This window comes from Haliotis asinina, chromosome 7, assembly GCF_037392515.1.
Source record: "Haliotis asinina isolate JCU_RB_2024 chromosome 7, JCU_Hal_asi_v2, whole genome shotgun sequence".
Taxonomy (NCBI): Eukaryota; Metazoa; Mollusca; class Gastropoda; order Lepetellida; family Haliotidae; genus Haliotis; species Haliotis asinina.
The window spans coordinates 50,393,289-50,417,037 of NC_090286.1; the positions used below are offsets into that span (position 1 = coordinate 50,393,289).

The 23,749-nt window shown below is 36.4% G+C and overlaps 1 protein-coding gene across 1 annotated transcript in view; it reads left to right on the forward strand.

The window, feature by feature from the left end:
* Positions 1 to 23,749, forward strand: part of LOC137291249 (centrosome and spindle pole-associated protein 1-like) — an 81,310-nt gene that overhangs the window by 17,598 nt on the left and 39,963 nt on the right. The window contains exons 9-28 of the mRNA XM_067822550.1: positions 1,074 to 1,181; positions 1,874 to 1,927; positions 3,305 to 3,436; positions 4,437 to 4,586; positions 5,079 to 5,207; positions 5,865 to 5,999; positions 6,431 to 6,562; positions 6,948 to 7,085; positions 7,422 to 7,553; positions 9,823 to 9,966; positions 10,799 to 10,879; positions 11,690 to 11,794; positions 14,251 to 14,334; positions 15,754 to 15,819; positions 17,034 to 17,102; positions 17,960 to 18,034; positions 19,935 to 20,041; positions 20,237 to 20,312; positions 21,369 to 21,409; positions 22,649 to 22,742. Of these exons, the coding sequence (XP_067678651.1) occupies positions 1,074 to 1,181; positions 1,874 to 1,927; positions 3,305 to 3,436; positions 4,437 to 4,586; positions 5,079 to 5,207; positions 5,865 to 5,999; positions 6,431 to 6,562; positions 6,948 to 7,085; positions 7,422 to 7,553; positions 9,823 to 9,966; positions 10,799 to 10,879; positions 11,690 to 11,794; positions 14,251 to 14,334; positions 15,754 to 15,819; positions 17,034 to 17,102; positions 17,960 to 18,034; positions 19,935 to 20,041; positions 20,237 to 20,312; positions 21,369 to 21,409; positions 22,649 to 22,742 (2,052 nt within the window). The remainder of the gene's footprint in view (positions 1 to 1,073; positions 1,182 to 1,873; positions 1,928 to 3,304; positions 3,437 to 4,436; positions 4,587 to 5,078; positions 5,208 to 5,864; positions 6,000 to 6,430; positions 6,563 to 6,947; positions 7,086 to 7,421; positions 7,554 to 9,822; positions 9,967 to 10,798; positions 10,880 to 11,689; positions 11,795 to 14,250; positions 14,335 to 15,753; positions 15,820 to 17,033; positions 17,103 to 17,959; positions 18,035 to 19,934; positions 20,042 to 20,236; positions 20,313 to 21,368; positions 21,410 to 22,648; positions 22,743 to 23,749) is intronic.

Here is a 23,749-nt window from a genome sequence, read left to right on the forward strand (position 1 = left end):
TGATCTTTATTGAATTTGTTTTTATAAATATTAGCAAATGTTTAGAACAAGTAGTTGATGTAGCATTATTTTCTTTTATTACAAATTCTTTTCTATTCTTCTGCTATGTTTGAATTCTGTATCCTGCTGTGCTTTATTCCTGGCATGGTATACCTTCTGTAGATAGCCCTGCCATTTATGATAGGGGATTTCACTGCATAGAGTAACATCCTCTTGGCATGAAGGAAACCAAACCCACAATAATTGTGGGTTTGAATAGCAGATTTGCTCATTGTGTATATCCCTGGGTTTCACCAGAGTTGCAACATTTTAATGCCTTCATTGCTGTAGCTTGGTATTGTGACACACCTTGACTTAACTGAAAGATTACCCACCCCCAATTCACTCACTAGTGTTTTGTGCAGTTGTATTGTGTAACCTTAGTTTTTGCTTCAGAACAAAAATAACTGCAAACAATAACAGCTTGAAATGTGTGATTGTGAATAAGAAACACAACAGTAATTGCACTAAAGATATTACAAGAAGTAAACAAAGGTTTAGTATTTGTATTATTTTGATGATATAGCCTTTGCTTCAGTATTACTGAATGTGTTAGATTTTAACTCTTTCAGTTTGTAATATTCATCATCTTACAAGTTGTATGTTTATAGTATTATGCTGTTATGAAACTAACTCTGGATGAACTAATCAGATATCATTTACGTCACCATTTTTGTATTAAAAGAAACAATTTGTTTGTATGTTTGTTCTGACCTAACATGTGTTAACATTACTTAGAGTTTCATGGTTTTGTTCCAATAATAACTTCCCTGTTTTTCATCAGTTGATGTGTGCCTTGTGTTATTGTTTTGCTGATAATTTTTACTCTTAACAGATTGACATATTTTTGTGTATCTGCTTTTCAAAAGGTCCAAGAGCTGAGTTGCTCCTTGATGAAAAATTGTTTTTCTAATAATTGTGGATGGTATATTGTTTTGATATTGTTGTGACATGTTCTTAATCTAGACTGAAGTGTCCTGTTCTCTTTGTTATATTTATATCTTACTCACTTTGCTGACAAATTCTTCATTTAGAACACAAAAGAATTTCGACCAGCTTACTTCAAAATTGGTGACTATGAGAAGTACCGCCAGGCTCTAAATGACCAGCGTAGAGAGGAGTACAATGAATTGTTAGCCAAGGTAAACTGGGTAGAGGATGGTAGTAGTTCATGGATATAGGTGTAGATGTAGGAACTATGTAGTGCCATAGAGAAGCCTATAACAACTGCATAGAAGTGGTCCCAGTTGTCCCATATAGCATGTAGAGGATTGAACTTCATACAAGTGGCTTCAGATGGTTCTGTACCCTGTTGAATACAAGTCTTTAGATAAAGTTAGAGTTAGTGAGGATAAGATTTTTGCCATTTATCATGTTGCCTGCTTATGATTCAGAGGTATTATCTTAAAGTTGACAAATTTGAAATAAAAAATATGATACTTCTAGATTCTCATATCAGACATCATAGTAATTATTTCATGATGAAACTAAGGTATTTTATAAATGATTTTATGCTTTTATTTTATGCCATAATCGTTATAATATTATTTTCCCCCATAGAAGTCCTCATCTTGAGGTTTAGAATTAGAAAGCAACATTTTTGCCGTATTTTTTTCGCCAATGTGTATTAGTGGAATCTGTAGCTTTGGACATGGAGGGTATGGAGTGACCATTATTCTAACAATTTCACCTGCTTTGACACAAACTGTAGTATTAACATCATGGTGTAGCAAACAGTCAGCTTATCAGTAATAGCCAACTAACCTCCCAATCACGAGAAATGTTACGAAAATAACGGATGTGTACCACCACTGATTAATTACTGTGACACCAGCTGAAGGATGTGAAAGCAAGGCAAAGGTACTTCAAGACAGAAGCCCAGCATGAAGCCAGTACCACAAGGAACAATGAGCCCGATCTCACCTTCCCCCATTATAATGAACTACGCAAAGAGTACATTCCCATTAAAGCGAAGGTACAGCGGTTGATTGCTGTGTTAAAACACTGACAACTTTGTTGCTGTTGATGTTTACAGAAAGTTGGCTTCTTTCATTCATTCATTCATTCATTCATTCATTCATTCATTCATTCATTCATTCATTCTTTGTGAAAATGTTCTAATTTTGTTTCTTTTTTTTATTGTATATCCTGCTTGTTACTGGAATGTTTTACATTATTGAGCTCATGCTCAGCATTTTTGTATCTTTGACCATAATATGTTTGTCTGCAGTGGTGAAAGTGGGTGTCTACTAAAAGTTGAACTGTGGTAATCGAGACAACCCTTTTCATACAAGTCAGCTTGAAAAACAGAATGTTTCTGGCAGACTGGAATTATGGCATTTCCTTTTTCCTGTTTCTAGTAATTTGGAAAATAGGTTTTAACAAATGATCCTGATGAGCAGTGTTATCACTGATATATGGTTGGTTGTTATGATTTCCCCACATAATGTATGATGTAGGTAGTGCCAGACCTCTTGGTCAGCCGGTCAGTGAGTCAGTGATATAGCAGTAATGCATATCTGGCAGAATTTCTGCAATTTTCTCATTATTTTGAGGGGAGCTTTTCTCAAAACAAAGAGACACTGCTATTGATTATTTTTAAATTTTGATACTACAAATGACATTAGAAAGGTGTTGCAATTGTTTTATGATTCATGGAAATCATATTGTTTCGGTATATTGATAGTACAGTGTTTTATATACTGACAATCTTATTTTGTTTCAGTAATATGAAAAATCCTATATTGTTTTGGTGTTACATAAATCTTATTTTGTCTTTGTGTACTGAAAATAATATGTTCTTTTGGAGACATGAAACTTGTCCTTGTTTTGGTATAATGGAGATGGATTGTACAGGTATAATGAAAATATTTGGGTTTTGTGAGTGTGGGGTGTAAATCTTGTGTTTTGGTCGCATGAAAATCCTGTTATTTCTGTATTTTGAAGATCTGAGTCTTAGGGTATAAAGAATACATATATGTGTCTGCTTGTGGTTCTTTTGCAGCTTTTGTGTGACAAAAAATACACTTAAGATCTGGCATGATCATAATTTAGTAGTGAGCATCTTATTTGTGATATTTCTTCCAAATATGAATCAATTTGGTTATAGTATTGGAAACATTCACCTCTAAAATTTGCATTGAGCAAGCACCCTGATGTTACACTCAATGGAGCTACCCATGTCAGTCTAATGACTGCACCAGTTCCTTAAAAGTACATCTGTGTTAGAGTCTGATTTATTAGCAGTAAGATTTGTTGCCTTCAGCCAACAGTACACAACCGCCACCTATGGCGGGAACAATCGGAAGAGCTCGGTCTGCCCATCGGGGAGCATGAGAAGAAGAAAAAAGAGCTTGCAGATGAGCGAAGGAGAGACATGCAGGCCAATCTCAGCAAGGTGCTTACACTGTGTGATTTGCTGTGCCTGATTCTGGTTGCTCACTGAATACTTGTTGCTTCGTGAGAATCTCGGGACATTGTTGTCACTTAGCATTGGAATCATTTTGGTTATTTGCTGTAGATTATAGACAATGGACATTTTCAGATTTTGATGGGAAACAATTCATCATTACAAATTGAGAGAAACATGTGCAGACTTTTTGGAAGGCGGTGGCTCAGCATTCCAGAGGATAAACAAATTGAAATCAGGTTCATTAACTGTTTCAAGTATTAGAAGATACCCAGATCGAAATGCTGAAACCAGAAATTGGTTTGTTCGGAACTAAGTTATGAAATGAACAGTGAAGATCAATGTATAATTAACAAGTTATTTTTAAACACAGTTTTACAAATCACAGAATGAAATCGAATGGGTCAAATATGACGCTGTAACTGTTGGCCCTTTAGTATAATGTTGTGCACTGATTTTTGAAATTCTTGAAAGAGACAGATGCTCCATTCTTGAATCTTAAATAGTGTTTTCATAGTTGCAGGTGTCCAGATTCACCTTTAACTGCTCTCTCTCTTACACTGGTATAGCTAAACTTTTAAAAGCAGTCCTATCTTGAAAAAGTAAACAGTCTAGAACTTTTTACAGTATGACCTCTCTAATTGATTTTTTTGGTCATTTTCTGCCCCTGACAATCAGTGTGGGTAATCCTGCAATAATCTGTGGTCTGGTACTGTTCAGCAAAGAGATTAATTTGTAAGGAGACTGTTGAATACCGAACAATAGGAGTATTGCTTTTTCATCTTAGGACATTCACACACTGTTGCATATTGAACCATGCAGTTTCTGCTACTATACAATTACAGGTACATTTAGAAAAAGTGGTTATAGACTTTATTGTTTTTCCATGTGGTTATTCTACATGTTACTTAAGGGTGGGTATGGGAAGATAGCTGTAGTTAAATGGTGACTCTAATTATGTCTGACCAACTGCAATCATCATAACCAGCAGAAACAGCAGCAGCAGCAACAACAACCCTCCTCCAGGAGACAATGGCAGGATACAGACCAGTCAGGGCTCAAATTTGCAACACAGGATCAAACTGCTAAGTTTAATGAGGAGAAGAGACGAGAGTACAATGAAGCCATCAGTAAAAAGGTCATTGCTTTATCAGTCACTTCAGATATTCAAAGACATAAGTTGTCTTAAAGGATTTGTAGCTGTTCCTGAATATATTGGTATGATTGATAGACGGAAGAAGTGGCCATGATGATTGGTTGTTTCTCAGCGAGATGATTACGACAGAAAGAAAATGTAGACATAATTCCCTGTGATATAATTAAGGCAGTAAGGAAATGTAAACATGAAAGAAATGTAAGATTAAAGAAATAAGGAATGTGTTAGCATACTAAGACTAATTGATCAGCACCAACTGCCACAAATTGTACTAGAGTTATGGTTAGGAATATTCTGTACTATCATTTAGGAGTTACAGCAGTTATGTGCAAACATTACTTTTGAAACTGGTCCTAGGACTTGTAGTAGTCTGTCATCTGAAATTATTCTGGAGGGTTTACTAAACATGTTAAAATGAACAAATGAAATTGGGGATAAGTGATTTAAGCAGTAATATTTTGTTTTCAACAAAAGCCATATCCAAACCGCCAGTGGCGGGAGCCATCAGCTGGTGGGGGTGTCCTCTTTGTTGGTGAGATGGAAAAGAAACAGATAGCAAAGCAAAAGTTAGCTGAAGAAAAACGACGAGCCTATTTAAAGAAGGTGTGATGTTGACTAGATGTGCCATCAGACTGACTGGGTGCTGGACATTTACTGGGGCGTGGCCATGTCAGGACATGGATTGTAGTGTGGCTGTCTTCAGGCTAACTAATCTAATAATCTTTTTGTGATAATTTGAATATATGTAATCCTTTTAACTGTGTGATCTCTGTCAATAACTGAGATATGTAGGATGCTCTGCAACTAATTTTATTTTAGTGTGCATTTGCAGATGAAAGTGTGTGTTTGTTTCTAGTCTACATCAATTTTATTTTGCTGATTGAGTTGGATACAGAAATGTTGTTATTAAGAAATATACATGGATTGTATACAGTGATGTCATTAATAGATGAGTGAAATAAGAAACCCCCCAAATTGTGAACTGAGTGATTTCTGCATATGGCAGGAGAAATATCACTTAAGTTTGTTTCACAGAATCTCGCTTAACATATCATGCTCTTGGTTGTTGAAGGGTCATGATCTGTACTGAAACAGTGAAAGTTAGACGTGAACATGATGGAGAAGTATTAGAGTGAGATATCAGTCAGTAAACTATATCTCTTGTGACATAAAAAGAGGAGATACACTTCCTATTGTTGATAGTACCAAGCTCATGCTACCACTTTTCCATAGATCTTAAATGCTATGACTTAACCCTAGACGATGGAAACTTCCAACCGTCTGTGGCGTGAGCCGTCATCAGAGGAAGGGTTGAAAGTCGGAGAGAATGAAGAAAGAAAGAAGGCACTAGCAGCAGAGAGACGCAGAGATTTTGAGAGATCTATGGCTGGAAAGGTTTTAGTTTTATAATTTTCTCCACAATAATATCGCCATGCTGTTTTCTCTTTTCTTACACTGACAGTTATTAGTTCAACCAGTCATGGTTTCAGGTTTCTTGCATACAAATAAGCATATGAATGTTGTCCATGGTAAAGAGTTAAATGTTTTCTTGTGCAAGTAAATGTATTTTTTGACTATTTTTGATAAAAATGAAATAATTCAAATGTTAGAATTTGAAGTTTATGTGGATTTTTTTCAATATATCATGTTAATGTTTACCAAAAACATTATTGTGTTCTCATTTTGAACCTGTTAATTTGGTTTTACATGGGAAAAAGTCTTAATTATGAACAGATAATGTCTTTTGTCTGAGTTTTGTTTGAAAAGTGAACTGAATAATGTAGATTAGCTTTCACATCTGTTTGCACATTTGTCTATCTGCTCAGAGGGATGATGGACCACGCACATGGAGGGAACCCTCGTTTGAGAGAGGTTTACCACTAGGCCAGTATGAGGCCACTAAACTTAAGTACCAAGCTGAAAGGAATAGAGACTACAATGATCTGCTTGACCGACAGGTTAGGAGTACAGATTTTTGAAGGAACTGACTAAAACAACACCCCGAAATTGTAATTGCTGTTGAATAACACCCAAAAGGGCATATTATGTGATTGGCTGTTTTTGGCTGTTCAGATGTTTTTGAGCATCCATCTGGACGATATTATAATAAGACGCCATCAACTCTATGTACATTTTGTCAATTCACTGCATCACCCACTAGCTTGACAAAGTGACCAGTCTTTCTATAATGATCTGATTCACAACAAGCACAGTGTCAGTAAATAGCACTTGCAATATCCTTTATTCTGTATCACAGTGTGTCACATGTATTTAACCCACACGTCTCCACAATATATTATTGTTGGTGTGATGTACATCTGTATGATGCACTATCTGTTTTAGCCACCCCTCTCTGACCGAAGGGTCTGGCGTGAACCTTCTGACTCCTCCATGGGACTAGATTTTAACAAATACAAGTGGAAAAACAAGTACCTGAGAAAGAATGATGAAATTGAAAATGTCAAGACTCAAAACATGAAGGTTTCTTGTCCCTTCTGTAAACTGTCTCACCATTTTTAGTATTAATTTCTGCTATAATAATAGTGACAGCTTGAAAAGCAGTATGTTGATAAAAAATTATGAAAGAACGTAACTCAGTTTGAATATATCATTGGTTGATTTTATGACAGTCTAAATACGTATTGACATAATTCAAAACCCAGAAACTATTAGATGTCCCCCCCCAAAAAAAAATCCTTGAATTCAGAAATTTCACTGAAAATGGACTCAAACTGGCCCCTGTTATTCATAAAATGTTTGATTTTCATAAGTACTGAAAATGAACATTGACAGTGATATTTGTCTTGTCCCTGCCAGTCAAGCAGTCCCCAGGGTAGCCAGACATGGCGGGGGCCCACATCAGTACCCCCACTGTACTTTGGTAGTAGGGAGGAAGAAGTAGAACGTCTAGCCCAAACTGAGCGGGAGTATTTCAACTTATTGGCTAAGGTACACATATGGATGCCGTGTCGTCCTTGCAGTGGCTTTGGTTCTGGGACGCTGCATGATGTCAATGTGGGATGTATGCATGACATGAGCATGGCATGACTGGAGGATTGTATCGATGTGTTTTGTACAGGTGCGTAGTTAATGGCTGTGTTAGTTTACCGCATCGTGAATTGATCGGTTATCCAGCATGTGTAGTGTAGAACACCTTTATTATGAATACACAGCAGGTTAGATGAACTATTTCTGTAACTGCAATTATTTTGAGACATATTCAACATATATATCTTTGTTTAGACTTTTCAGTTTAGTGTAAATATCATCTGATTTCCTTACCATGTTAGCACTGCTGATGCAAGGTGAATTCCATAAGTCTTAAGTTAACCTCTCCATCAATGTGTAATTGACTGACGACACGTCTGAAACAAATGGTTTCCTCACATTAGTTACATGTGCCTTTAGCTGCACACCACTATACATACAACTTTACAACTTTGCACATCTCCTTCCTCTTACCTTGAGAGTTTAGAATAGAATGATGCAAATTTGTGTATAACAAACTAAGATTTATCAAAAATATGTTCAAGTTACAAATGGTCTATTTCTGGGTCAAAACAAGCCAAAGCATTATGTTTGAAATCACAATTGTGGCTGATCAGTGGGTTCACATAATCAGAGACAACGACGTAAGTCCATAGTGAAGCCTCCCAATGGGATCTTCAAACCAGCTGTTCTATCGAGTGATTGAAATTAGTTCTGCCCAATACTTACTGTAGCTGTATTCATCACAGAATCTGAGGCAGCCAGTCTGAATTTTTTTGAGAACATTATTATCATGATGCTTCTCAGACCTTTGGAGGTCCACCTGAAGGTTGATATGGGATTCCTAAAAGGATGTGAGAAATTTCTTTAAAGAAAATTAATTTTAGAAAATAATGGTAAAAATGATTCTGCCTTACCACCTTGCCTCCCCCATAGATTCAATATGAGGCCATATCTCCACAAGACTGGCCTTATATGTCCAACCAGAGGTACTGTGTACAATACAATGTATATGGTCAAGCTTTGTCTTTTTTTAATATATTATTGCAATTTTTGACGTAAGTTTTACATTAAATGTTGGATCACATGAATTGGCTGCATGGATACCATGAATATTTTGGACTGATCATAGTACTTGATTGATCTAAATAGGGGTGGTAACTGACAAGGAATTCAGGGGTACTGAACTGAGTTTATCCAGACAACATGATAAAATGCATGTCTGGATAAGAGAGGTTGAACTGTACATGTTGTATGCAGTAGATCAGCTCCTGTGAATTTTATGTATAAGGTACTGGTATTTGGCTGTATGCAGTTGTAGATGAGTATGACCAACTCTTTTTTTTGTCAGGTGTGTGTTTTGCACCAAGGACCAATATAGATTCATAAGAAGAAATGTACTTGTCTGACAGGCATGGTGGGAATGAATGAAATATATGCTTGAAATAAACATATTAACCATGTGTGGGTGTGATTATTTAACTGTTTGTCCTGTATTGGAAGTGCCAAACATTTTCTGTGCATTATTAATAATATATGGCCTGGTGATACAGCTGTTTGATATAAAATGATGATCACTCTAAATGTGGCATATTTCAGTTTCAGGATGTAACTCTTGATATTCTTTCAGTAAGATAAATGTTGCACTGTATATCTCTCAGTACAATGTTATGTATATATTTTAATATGTTGTATAGTATATGGCAACAATGTATCAATATTAATTAATTGTGATATTTTCCATACTGTTTGTATAATTTCTTGTTTATGAAGTAACCTGTATTGCCAAGCATGTATAAATATTTTGCCTTTTCAGCATTTATTGAAGATAAGATATATTTACTAATCTAACAGAATCTAATACTATTAAAGGCTTATATATTAATATTTAATTAGTCATGTTCCAAAAAAGTTTACTTGAAGTTATTTATAATTATAGTGTATAAAGAGCCTAATTAATGGTATACCTCATGAGCAAATTTTGAATATGTAGATAAAGGTACTAAATGTTTACCTGTATATTCTGAATTACAATAAAGATAACATGTTTGATTCAGGATTTGTTAGTAAGAGTAACTAAGTTGTAACAATTCATTTGGCAATACCTACATTTTACACAATACTTAAGCTTTATGCAAGTATAATTGCATAAATTTACATCTATCAACATGCAGTTGTCACACCTGTACAGCTTTAAGTTCATTGCTGAAGGTGAGAAACTCTATTTCAGCTGGGCCCCAAGGATCCTCGGTCTGACCTGCCCCCAAAACCTGCCACACCAGGGGGGTTTCTGAATCGCCTGGGCAGGGATGAACAGCGTCGCCAGCAGCTGAGTGAAGAGAGGAGGCAAGAGTATAACAAATTATTGGCAGAGGTATGTTGTGATGTACTGTTACACCTGAGATGTGGGTTGCATTACAATGTCCTTAAATGTACCTGGATGGGATATCAGTGGTCATTTCTTAGAGTACAGAGTTGCCTCTATTGGAAGATTGAAACTAATTGTTCTTGGTACTTTGTGATTGTCATGTGTCTTCACGGTAACACATGCAGCATATTTATCATTATTATAAGAGAAGCTAATTAGAATTATTTGGGTGAAATATTTGTGTGCAAAATCTTAACCCACTTGTGACTGCTATAAGACTATATTTTGTTTTTAACTTGAGTGAGTGAGCTTAGTTACATGCTGCACTGAGCAGTATTGCAGCTTTGTCTGTCGTCTATAAATAGTTGAGTTAGGATAAACCAGTGATCAACAGCATGAGTCAATCTGCAATTGTGAACTGATGACATGTGTCAACCATGTCAGTGAGCCTGACCCCCCCAAACATTTTAGTCGCCTGTTACAATAGCATTGTCACCTTTTGTGGCGAGCATGGGTTGCTGAAGAATTCTTCTATCTTCATGGGTTATTTTTAACTTGAATAGAGAAGAAAATGATATAGCCAGATTAACTCGGATAAAACTTAGAAGTGATAGAATTACATTTACGTGTCCTTAGCACACCTTTAGAAACTGGAAATTCTGACCAACCAAAGATGCAAGTTGATTCCTCACAAGTATACAATCTACAGCCTGTTCTTGGTTTAACCATGTTTACATTGAATAATGCTAAAAGCCAAACTGAATTACTCCCAACATAGTGAGAGATGTACTAGTAGAGATGACATGCATGTACATGCGTTAAACATCTGTGCTTTCAGAAACAACAGCGAGTTGGGCGTCGCGCAGAAGGGGAGTACAATGCCACAATTCCAGGTCTGAGAGGTGCAGATTCTGCCAAAGTGAGTTCAAAATATGTTTTGGTGAACATCTGCTCAGTTAGTGTTTTGTGTGATGATTCCAGCATTCCAACTGTCATGTTAAGATTTGGCACAGAATTCTTCCTATGTCCATGTGCTTACACTGATAAGATTCTGCTGCTAAATAAGCACTGTGCAAGCAGATTTTACGATATCATCCTCTTTTGTAAGGGGCGGTGGGGTAGCCTACTGTTAAAACATCCACTCATGAAACAGTAGACCCAGGTTTGATTCCCCACATTGGTACATTTTGTGAAACCCATTTCTGGTGTCCCCTGCTGTGATACTGCTGGAATTTTGCTAGAAGCGATGTAAAAATCATTCACACCTCTTTTGTAAATAATCTTTTTCAGTGGTATTGAGTTGAGTTATTTGGATTCAAGGTACAGGTGTATTTAAAAGATATTGCATCAGTTGTGATGCATATGGAAATATTTTTGGTGCATTGTCCAAAATTATGGAAAAGGAATTCTATAATGTCAAATCCTGAGACATTGATGCAAAAATGTGACATTATTCTAGAATAACTGTTTCAGGAATAAAATATTAAAAATGTAGGAAGGGTACTAATAGATTTGTAGACCAGAATTCAAAAATATGAATAGATAGAATTTGAATGAAGAAATAATTAATGAAATTCTTTATTATCTACAGTTGAAACAATCTATGTCTTTTTAAATGAGTCAGACAGTTGTCTTGTCTGAGACTATGTTAGCTCATTACTATGGATAGAGTGTATGACATGTTCCCTATGTCGAATCTTGTTGTAATAACCCACTACCCTGTATACAGTACTATTACCCCGAGAGGCCCAAGTCTGATAGTGATGTTCGAGGCAGCTGGTCTAAACCTTGGTTTGAACGTAACCGTAGTTACGTGGATTTCAAACCATTTTCTGTGAGTTACAATCAACTGGTCTTTTGCCTGTCCAGTTGACCCTTCACCCTAGCATGGCCATTTAGTGTCCAGGAGTTCAAATAGATCACTCACAAACACCAGCAGACTGACTTGTGGCACTATGCAGTTCTGTTAAGTGACAATGAAACATGTAACTTTCATTGTCAGCTGAAAAAATAATGCAGCTTTTTGACAGAAATTTTTAATTGTATATAATTATGCTAATTTTAAAATTGTATTTAGAGTCAAATAATGAAAATATATTTTTTAAATATTTACTCTTATGATTTCAATAAATATATAATTTTGTTGTTTGGATTATCTGTTTGTGTTTGCTAGTGGTTTGTATCATGTTTGTTCACTGAATCCCACTGGACTGTAGGCTTGTCATCGAGACCCACCATCATAACTACCTCATGATTAGAATAATGCTAACTTAGCCAGGGAATACTATTCATAGCAGTCAAAAATGATTTTAAAACTTAAAATTTTATTATTTTAAATTTTAGACTGGGAACATATTCAGTGTCTGAAAATCAATATTTAGTAGTGATTGCCTTAGTCATATTCTCTCCTCTATAACTCGTTAATAGTATAAGTATATTGTATATATCATGCTTGTATTATGTATTGAGATCTAATAGACAGTGGTAGTGCTCTGTATTTGATAAGTAAGTTTAGTTGCTTCAATATGAGATGTATTGTTTTCTTACACTGGGTTCAGAATATTGCTGCAGTTCTCTAATTTGTGTCTAAGGCATAAGCAAGCATGATAAATTTGTTTTGACTGATGGTTATTGATAACATGTTTAATGATACTCTCGTATACTGTGTACAGTTCAAGTATGTAGCTACATTTTCAAACATGAGAACAGTTTCATAGAGGAATCATTCTATATATATTCACCATGTTGTGTTAGAATGGACTCATTTACATGAGAAAAATTTTAGTTTTAATATATGATTCAATATGATAATCTTAATTAATGGGTAAGTGTTTTGCATGTTACAACCTACCTGTTACATCATGTTGCTATGCATAGCCAGTATTCCTCTGCTTGATGACCCACTAGATCCTGCAGCCCACTCCATCTAGCTACAGGTGCTAGACGAATCGTTTCTGTGCTAACACAACATACTACTAACACTAGTCAGTGAAATATATCATGCCATTTTTTTTCTTTATATAATGAATATTTTGTGTAGTTTTGTTGATAAGATGTATCACTTTGTATTTAATTGAATATAGTGACAATATTTCAGCTGACTGTATGTGCCTGATGATGGGTCCGGGGGATAGTTTGGATAACTCTTGGCCCTGATTTCTCAAAACAAGCCTAAGTTTTCAGTCAAATTTCAAACTGAGTTTGACAATTTGATAAAGCTGAATTTTTGACTTGGCTACATTCTTAACACAAAAAGGTCCAAACAACTTATGTACTGGTATTCTATTCACCAAACTCAAATTGTCTACTATGTTTGAGTTTAATATCGATTTCAGTTCATTCTGGGAAATGCATTTTCTCAAAATTGAGAAAAAACTGTTACTTAGTCAAAACTCAGACTTGAGTTTGTTTTGAGAAATTCAGCTGTTCATATGTGTAAAGTGAGGCCAGATCAATGTATAAAAAAATAAATATCACAATTTAATTTACATTCAAAATTTAAAAAAGAATAGTAATTATACTGGCATTTCCTAGTCTCATGGTACTTATGGATATTGGCTGAAAAAATAATTAAAACACTTCTAATCGTATAAATGCTTGCTGTTTTTAAATGAAGAGACTCCTTCTTTAACATCTGCATCTGTCAACTGCTTGATCCATCAAGCGTATTACCACTCTTGAGCTCGATGAAAAACAAGGTCGTCCTTGAGCTCGGTGAAAAACAAGGTCGTCGCCACTGACTTAATGACATATCTCCCATTCTCGTTGCATAAAGAGGAAGTAATGATATGAAGTATGAGGAAGAGGAATCCTGTTGGAAATGTCGGGAAAAGTTGTGATTTGTCCAAGTTGATAAAAACTCGCCATCATTCATTACATTGCAAAATTTTGATCATTTGCAGACTTAGGCTACTTCCTAGTTACTGGTCAGTGATGTAAACAACTGCTAAGTATCATGCCTCGGTGATCTTGGCAGAAATGAGTCTGCGAGAATAGGAAACATGCAGAAATAAAATACAGACGCATAAATAAAATCAAACCAAACACCATGTTTTGAAAAAGTATTTACTTTGATGCTTGCAAATATGTTTCAGTTTCATTTAAACCTGAAGCTAAATTGATCTGTCCTTAAGGCCTGTCAGTAGTGTGTTTTACTGGAACTATACTATAGTCTAATGTAGTGTAGACAATGAGACTTCCTTTCAGAGGAGAGAAAGGAAGTGAGCAACACAGTCTGTGTTTCATTTACAAACATGAATTCAAAATGAAGTATGACTTGTTCTCTTATAGCTGGAGAAAATGAAACAGCGCAACGAAGAGTACAATCAGTTTTTGAGGGAAAAAGAGGGTCAGAAAAGACCCCGAGGTCAAGTTGTAAGTAGTTGTGAAACTCCAGACTCGCTCTTTACTGTTTGTCACTGTTGCCACTAGGTTGTTGACCTCTCTGCCTGCAGTGTTGTCACTTGACATTGTTCACGACTGTCTGTGTCTGAGATACCACACAAACCCTTGTTACTCTTCTATGGGCATTCTCTCTTGTTTCAGCCACTAGCCATGTTTGTAATGAGTGTTCCAGGATAACTTGGTACAACATAAATACTGTAACCTTCGTATCTATTTTTATATCACAAGAGATTTGTTCTTTGTGATGAAGGAGGTCTTTTTCTTAATTATTAGAGCAGGTGAAATCCAGGTCCCAACTGCACAAAGCTATCTTAGCATGGTGACTATCTATGTCCTGTATTCATGTAGATAGTATTGTTTAATCACTAGGAACACTTAGTGCATGTGGATATAGAGTCTTTGAGTAATACAGTAATTCAGACTAGGACACCTGAAAATATGGTTACTGAACTTGGCATGTTGTTCTTAAGTATGAAACAAAGGACAAGAAAATATTAATGGTCAAAAACCTGATTACAGTCGTGAATATTCTTTTGCAAGAAATGCTCTATTCACTGACAAGCACTCGGTGACTTTTTTTGGTGAATATATTTAATGAGTTTCTATTTATCCTTGCATTCATTGCAATGGTCACTGTATCCTGATTGCATAGATTGATGCTCGTGCAGTTGATCACTGGATTTTCTGGTGTATACTTACTTATCTACAGACCTGTGCCTTTTGGCTGGAATATTGCTAGTGCATCATTAACGACAAACCGAAACAAAGTTTGTAACGGTTTGTTGTTTCCAATTGCTTGAGTAAATATTTCTTGAGTGTAGTTGCTGTGTCTGAATATGTCATGTGACACACACAGCAGAGAGGGTCAGCTGTTCAGTTTTCATTGATTGCACAATGTTCTGGTTTTGGTTTTGTTGAAGTTTAACGAAATGTTGCTTTTTTTCTTTCCTCTCTTCTGCATAGGAGCAGGTTATCCGTACAGCACAGAATTCATTGCCTTTTGTTTTTTCAGCTTAGTGCATGCGTTGAGTTTAAAGTTTGCAGGCCTTCATAACAAAATACTTATACTTCAGACACTTTCCCTATTATTAACTAATGCTGTAAATATAGCTCAAGTGACTTAAGGTTGTTTAATTGTTAATGTATAACTCGATAATCATCAAATTACTCCCACTTAGTTAACCAGACTAGAATGAAATCGGCATCATCACAATGTCCTAATTTCCAGTTTATGCCTTAGATGTCAATATGGACACTGTGCGTAAAGTTGTAAAGCAAAAATTTCTTTTGAAAGCTGAATGAATGCACTATATATAATAACTGTCGTAACAACACATGGTTATATAACACACTGTGGTTTGAACATATGAGATGTTTTCTCCCCTGCAGAAGCACGGGTATCATAAGAAACCCCCCTACTGGACCGAGCCAGAGTCAGCCATTGTGACTGCACTGGTATGCCACATATGCTGCAGCCATACATATCCTGTAACCATGTGTATCCTGTAACCATGTATATCCATGTATATCCTGTGTAGACTGGGGAATACCGTCTATGACACCTCCACTGGTTTGAACTGGTGTCGGTCACGACTGTGCTGGCATGCCACACACCTTGTACTCGTACATACTTTAGCCATACGAAATAAAAACATTGCCAGTGCCGGGACAGAAATGGTTCACAGCACCAAATGTTTGTAGTTTTGAGAACTAGCTTAATGATGAATGTTGGTATGTGCATTAGCCTTATACAGAAATGTGCCATGAAAACAAACATCCAGGGTGCTTTAGAAATTCTGTTTCAGTTTCCTTACTCTTTTCTTTCTGACATACGTTTTGTCATTTTGATATTCTCAGAAATATTGACATGAAAAACAATCTTGCAAGTTTTGAAGTTAATGATTTATTCCATTTGGATTTTACTTGAGCCTTGCGTTGCATTAATCAAATCTTTCACCAGGAGGTCAAATGGCAGAAGTGTGCACCTGTTTTGTTAACATCGTGCAAACCATAGAACAAGGACTTGTTTTACGTATCACATACCAAGCCATAGGACAAGGACTTATTTGTGGTATCACATACCGAGCAATAGGACGAGGACTTGTTTTACGTATCACATACCAAGCCATAGGACAAGGACTTGTTTGACATATCACATACCAAGCCATAGGACAAGGACTTGTTTGACATATCACATACCAAGCCATAGGACAAGGACGTGTTTGACATATCACATACCAAGCCATAGGACAATGGCAGTTTGATATGGAATAATAGGAATTGCTACAGCTGTTGAAGGGGTAGTACAAATGTAAATCATGGGTTATGTAATTTTGTCGTTTTCACAGATGCCTCACTAACTTTTTGGTTATCTTCAGAGATTTCTATCACATAGAATGGTTTATTCTAAGCAAGAAGTTATGTAGACATGCTACACAGTAAATCTAATTAGATTGATCTGTTGTTCGTGGATCATGACTGTTTCTAATGATGAGAGATATTTCTTGTATTTAAGGATATAAATATTAAAACAACAATATTCATTGTCATCTCGTCAGAATGAAGATGTACTAGTACATGAACATGGTAATCCATGACAGGGGAACAGATGTAGGCTACATCAGAGTCAGTAATACCAGGTATATCACACTTATTTGTCATGGTTACAGGGGGAACAAAAGCAGGGGGACACATATGCAACATTACCGGGCCTCCGATATGAGGACAGTACCAGAGCTGTAAGTAGGGGCATTCACTGTTTATGAATTCAAGCTGTTATAGATTTTTTTGTCCTTTCAATTTACTGTCTCGGTTTCTGATAATCTTGCTTCTGTTAAATACATATGCAAACCACACGTAGACTGTATGTTTTGTTGAGGAACAGATGTGACAGTATCATCATTGTAGTGGATGTCAGATTTACGATTGCTGGGCATTTAAGTCATCGAGAATGTAAGATAAAGATAAAGTATAAAGAACAATGAAATTACAAAGGTTTCCACATTTCTGGATTTGCTCATGCAAATGAAACGGAAGCGTTTAGATGGAATATATTTTAAAAGTATTTCATTTGATGTTTTGACATGGAAAGAGCGACCTAATCTAAGGATATAATAGCCTTTTGTGGCTTTGAGTCATTCATATTAGAGTCACATAATTATGTTATTTATGGTACTTATGTTAGCATACACAGACTATGTAGAGGTGAAATTTCTGTGAACATTTGGAACGTGGCAAACCAGCTGTGCAGGGTTTGACAAATACAATGGTGCACTCTTCCAGTGTTGGTGATCATTAATCAGGATTGGTAGTCGTGTAAATAAATCAATATGACTTGTTACTGTGAAGATGAGAATGCAGGTTCTACTTTGTTAACTTAAAATATACACCGTGACAGAAACTCATCGAATATTTGCAATATGAAAATGTGAAAGGTTGTTTGAGTTTGGCAAGACCATTTCCTTAGGTGCTGGTCCTATTGCCTATTCTATTTGTTGAACCCTGCTGACATAAAAATATTAAGTTAATGTCAGGCTCTGATATGTCAGTACAAGAGTGGTCACCATATCTAATCTGCTGTTTCTGTATGATACAGAAATATAATGAGTTAGAGAGAAATAAGGAGTACAATGACTTCTTAAGACACAAGGCTTACCTGGAACAGATATCTGTAAGTACAGGGACATACCTTGTCCTGGGTAGTTCTCTAGTTGTAGTTGACCGTAAACCATGAAGTTAACATGAGTGTCCAACATTGGTCGAAAGGTGGAATGAATGTCTGACCGTACTGTTTTACCTCAAAAACGTCCTCGATGACTGTCAGTGTGATGGGCATTTTACAGACTGGGGTGATTAAGAATGATGAAGCTTGTATGGATATACAACTTCTTTATTCTGTGAAATGAAACGTTTCGACATAGATTCTGATTCAAGCAACGGGTCACTTGAGAACTACATAAGAAAACTTTGCCTTTGACAGAGTAAAGAAGTTTTATAGCCATAGGTTATCATCATTCTTCATGACTGCAGACTTAGAATTCCATGACAGTTGGATTGACAAAGGCATGATTTTAAACACAGACCAAGACTACTTTGCATGTGATCCAACTTCATGTAGTCCAAAACTTGACAGATGAGGCATGTTAAAATGGGATATTGGTGGTCAGGACACTGAAGAAGATTGTGGAGGTTGCAATGTTTGTCACTCACGCACAGTGAACACCACATGTGATTAAAGTCACATATACTCACATTAATTTCATGGTTTACAGCACTTTTCTGTTTCAATTTTTTCCCACTGCTTGTTTAGTTTCTGTTTTAGCTGATAGTTTAGCTGTTCTCTGGTATGCTCAGCTTGTGAATGTGTCAGTGTTCCTTGGTGAAGTTGGTGATTTCATTGTATTGATGTTTTATTTCAGAGTTTGAAGAAACCCTGTAGATGATCAGTTTTCCAAGACAGTCAGTAGAAATTGAATCTGTTTACCTAATAACTAGGAGGGTTTAGAAGGAGAAGAGTCATGAGTATTTTGTATGTGCAGTCAACATTATTAACATGTACAGGTATTGTTCATCCAAAAATATTGCTTGTATTATCCCAGTATATAGGTTTGTTGAATTGATATGGAGGAATACATGTGTTCTATTTATTCCAGCCATTTTCCAAAAGAAGTTATTTTAATCTGGACAAATATAATTTTTCAGGGCATCAAATTAAATGAAAATTGTAACCAAATTTGTGTCTTGCAACTTTTACTAAGGACCTTATAGCATGCTGCTGTCTGTGTAAAGGAAACTTCATAGTTAATGTATGAACCCAGTAATCCATGGACAACCTGAGCCTGTCGGTGCATGTTGAGATGAGTTATTTACGTCTCACTAATCGAACCTTCACTTGTTGACCAAATGCTTCGCAAACTTTTGGATAATTGCCCACCGTTTACGAGAGTGTCTATCAAACTGAATAGTTATCACAACCTTTGATCATATCGTTTGTACATGGGTGAATGACACACTGCTTGATTGCAAAGAGGCAACTTTGGCAAAAGAGTTGAGAGAAAGCTTGTAAGATGTTTCCGTATGTGTCCAGAGACCGATATTTATACAAGGCTTTGTAGATGGTGAATGATTGTGATGGAGGACATGTGATCCTTGTGTCTGACAGCTGTCAGATCTGTATCACACCTGACTAATACTTACTGTAGAGAGTAGCACACTTACTAATACCATAGCTTTCTTCTATATTGGTAGCTGTATGTTAATTATATTTTCTTGACAAGGAAGGAGTATGGTCTTTCTAATTAAGAGAGCTTACTAAATGAATGACAGATAGAAGAAGGATGTTTTTGTGAGGTTTCAAACAGTGCTGGTTACTGTCATTGCTATGAGAAGTATGTGACATACAGACATTGCAGTATATTTCTGTAGAAGCATGTTATGAGTGCATAAAGAAAGAATTCTAAGGGTTTTCTGCAGTAACTCAAGACATGCAGCATTCTGAGAACATTCACCCAGTTGTTGAGGTCAAGCATTTTTTTTGCTGGATTTGCTTTCATATGCCGTTTATTCCGCAGCGCAACCAAGGACCAGAAGGGCCACCTGGTGCTCCACGCAAGGGCTGGGCCACGCCCACCTATGAAGAGATGCTGGACAAGAAGCGACAAGAGGAAGCGCGATACAGGTCAGTCTTCTCGCAGACAGACATGTTTTGTATTCTTCATGTTTTCTCATGAAGAGAAGTGGAGGCCATTTTATTCACTATGTGACATACTCACAACAAAGTTACAGGTTGGATCATCTTAATGATATATGAGTTTATGGAGTTTATTAAGTTAAACATGTGGATTAGTCATTAGAGGCTGCCAAATTATTTCAGACGTTTTGATGACCCTGAGTACAGTCGTCCTGGTATGAAGTCATACGGCAGTGAAGGAGCCCTCAACGGCATTGATGTAAGTACTGTCAACATGTGTCCCACACTGAGCTGAAGTGTCTACATACTATATTCTCCAGACAGTAAGCTCTGTTACCTTTCTTTAGTATTGTATAGGGTACTACCGGATGTTTCAGGTGGACTGGCCACTAGTGGACATCTGTGGGATGGGACTGTTTTAGTCATGTCCACTGTTGTTTTGCAGTAGAAGTTGACATTAGAATTGTGGACTAAACACATTCTATCGAGTAACATTACATGTATTTTAATCTTGTATATTAGCTGTGTCTTCATGATGCAAGTGTATCCATATGTCCTGTGTTGTAGATGATATTTAACAGTCAGCCAGTATTGTCTGTTTAGCCTGAAATCTTGGTGAATGAAATTCCATTGAAAACAAATTGGATTAAAGACCAACATTAAATTTTTACTGTTTATTTTTGCAACTGTCTTTGCACACTGCGAAAATGTGTTTGGCTCATTCTGAAAATATGATCTTTAACAATGGTACTCTTGGTTAATTCTGCATCATGAGTGTAGTGACATGATGTAGTTGTACATACATGTGTCAGTCTCTCCTAATATTCACTGTTAATCACTGTGTGCCCACAGATACACCATTGCTGTGTTTACAACACCATACCCCTGCTTGACTCACCATGACTGAAAAATAAAACTATTTGGATAATTTTTAAGTGATCAAACAATCTACTAGGTATCTTTCAATTTTATCTAACATTGCATTAAATCTAAATTAATGAATTCTTTCAGTCCTTACCAGGCAAACATATTTAATTGTCCTAAACACTGCCCATTTGTACAGGTGTTCAGACAATTATAAGCTTATGTTAAAATATGGCCTTTTACTGTCTTCAGAGCACTTTGATTGCTTCTTGTGAGTGAATTTTCTTTGTAAAGTCATTTCTGAAGAGCGTAATTTTTAAAATTTATTCCATTTTTGTACTCGAGTGAAAGTATCATTGTCTTGTAAACATGTTGCCTAGCTGAATGGATGATAGTAGTGTTGGTGCTTCCTAACCTAGCAATACATGTCTAACACGTGTCTATATCTTAGGGTGAGAGACGAGGAACAGGTCTAGATACAGACTTAGACAAGTAAGTTCTTGTTTATTTTATGTTGATTTCAAATTTGCGAATTTAATTCAGAAATTAATTTTCTACATAAGTAAAAATATGTATCTGGTGTAATATAAAATAATGTAAAGGAATTGCGTGTTCAACTTATTCGTGTTGATGATTAAGTATATGTTTTACTGAACGCTAACAAGGACAACACGAACATTGCGGAGAAACCCTGAAGATGATGAAATCGCCAGGGAATATATTGAAGTGGTAAATTATTGTCCTAGCTGCCATATATATCGCTGACTTTCAGTTTAATTTTGTCGTACAACTTCTGTAATCTCTTCAAAATTATTATATTGACATGCATGTTTGGTTCATTTTCTCTCCCTATTATGTTACATGTGTAAAAGTATTTAACATATTTGTTTGAAATGTCTCACCAAAAATCAGATCAGAAGCATTATCAGGGCGCAATGATGAAATACCAAAAGCAGTGATCAAAAACCTAAATTTGATTAGTTTCATGTCTGATGAGTGTTTTTGGTGAGACATACCTGCTATGTGAGGACAGGGTACAGGATGTTAGTTATGTATGACTGATGGTAAATCTGTATCCAGTGATAAATCTGGTGTCTGAAATTGTGAGTAGTAAATCTAGAAGCCAGCATGGTACCTTGAAGTGATCATTTGCCAACCTAAAAAGGGACAGAATAGCCTGCAGATTGTTTAGTTACTTGGATGAAGTTTCAGTCTTGTACTAAGATAGGATAGGTGATGAAACTAGGTGTGGAAAGCTACACTTGTTAAACCTGTGAACTGATCTGATTTCAAATATGACTGTCATGTCTGATAAACATTCTGATAACCCTGCTGGGCGACCGATGAAATATATATATTTACTGAAACTAGACAGATAAACAGATGTATAATCATCCACTGACCTGTATAAAGTGTGATATTAAATAACCAAGAAATCATGGCAGTTGGACTTAATTATACTACCTGTCAATTCTGTATTGGTTGGTTATGCATCAAGTCTACAGCTACTGTCTGTCTGTGCACACATATTTAGAAATGGGTTGCAGCATAGAATTAAATCAGTATGGTGCTCATGGTTCCGGAACACAATGCCTGTGTCGATTGCTCTTCTGTCGTGTACATGTCAATAACAACACTAGTGCACTGTCCCCACATTTGCTGCTTACTAACACTGTCTCTTCATCTTGAGTTGCGTCACTGGCACAGTGCTCTTGTACTCTCACTATCTAGGCAGTTACGCATCTCCGACAGGCACAGAAGCATCCTGGATGACCCGTTATGGCTGAGTCCGCGCAGGGGGGAGAACTATGACAGAGAGGCTCCGGTAATAATGTCCTCCTGCATGGAATAATGGTTTTTCTTTTGGTATTGCCAAGTTTGGCATTGCCAGAACTATGTGTTTGGTGTATTGGTTCATTGGTGTTAGTGGAAACAGTAAGTTGGTAGATGTTGCATGGTAACTCAGAGGTATAGTTCACAAGCAGAGTGAACCTAGTAGACAGAGGCAATGGATATCTAGGAGTAGATAACAGATGTAGATGTAGTTATTAGTTTGATGGTAGCCAACATGTAGAAGAGGAGTAGATATCTAGACAGTAGGTATCTTACAATCTTACAATGGTATTGCTAGCTAAAGGAGAAGCTGCTGGAAGAAGCACTGTTGAAGGTATTTACAGAGCATACAGACTCTTGGGGTCTGAAGATGCACAATGGAGAGTACCAGGGGTTGTCTACACCTGCTTAGTGAGCAATAATTGGTATGACTAATGTTATGACTTTGTATAGGTGAGTTGACTTGAATTTCGCTGATAGGAGGACCAATACAAATGGAAAAACTTACCTGCTAAGGTTAAGTGATTGTACTGAATGCATTGTATAAATTCAAAGTTAAAATGCTACTGTATTTAGGAAAATAACTATGTTCAAACAGTCTCAATTCTCAAAATATTGATTTTCCCCAATTTACCTCCAAGGGTTCTCAGTTTGAACCCTATATACCCCATGGTATCCTTAAAGACAGGAAGTTAACAAAAGGTTCAGGATGTTGTTTGGTAAAGTTCATGAAATACTTGGGCATTCATCAACTTATAATACATTCTGAAACAGTGGTGACAGTGTTGCAGGAGATGACAGCCAGACGTGAGTCTGCGTTACAAAACACTTTCATTTGTCACTTCATTCTTCTGATTTTGTTTCTGTTTATCATGTTTATTTCTACTGTGACTGTGGCATCACAAAGCATGTATATAGCACTTGTACTTACAAGACTTTGACCAGGATCTTTAAGATCAGGATACTTGACTATTGCATAGCAATGTGGTTCCGTTCTTA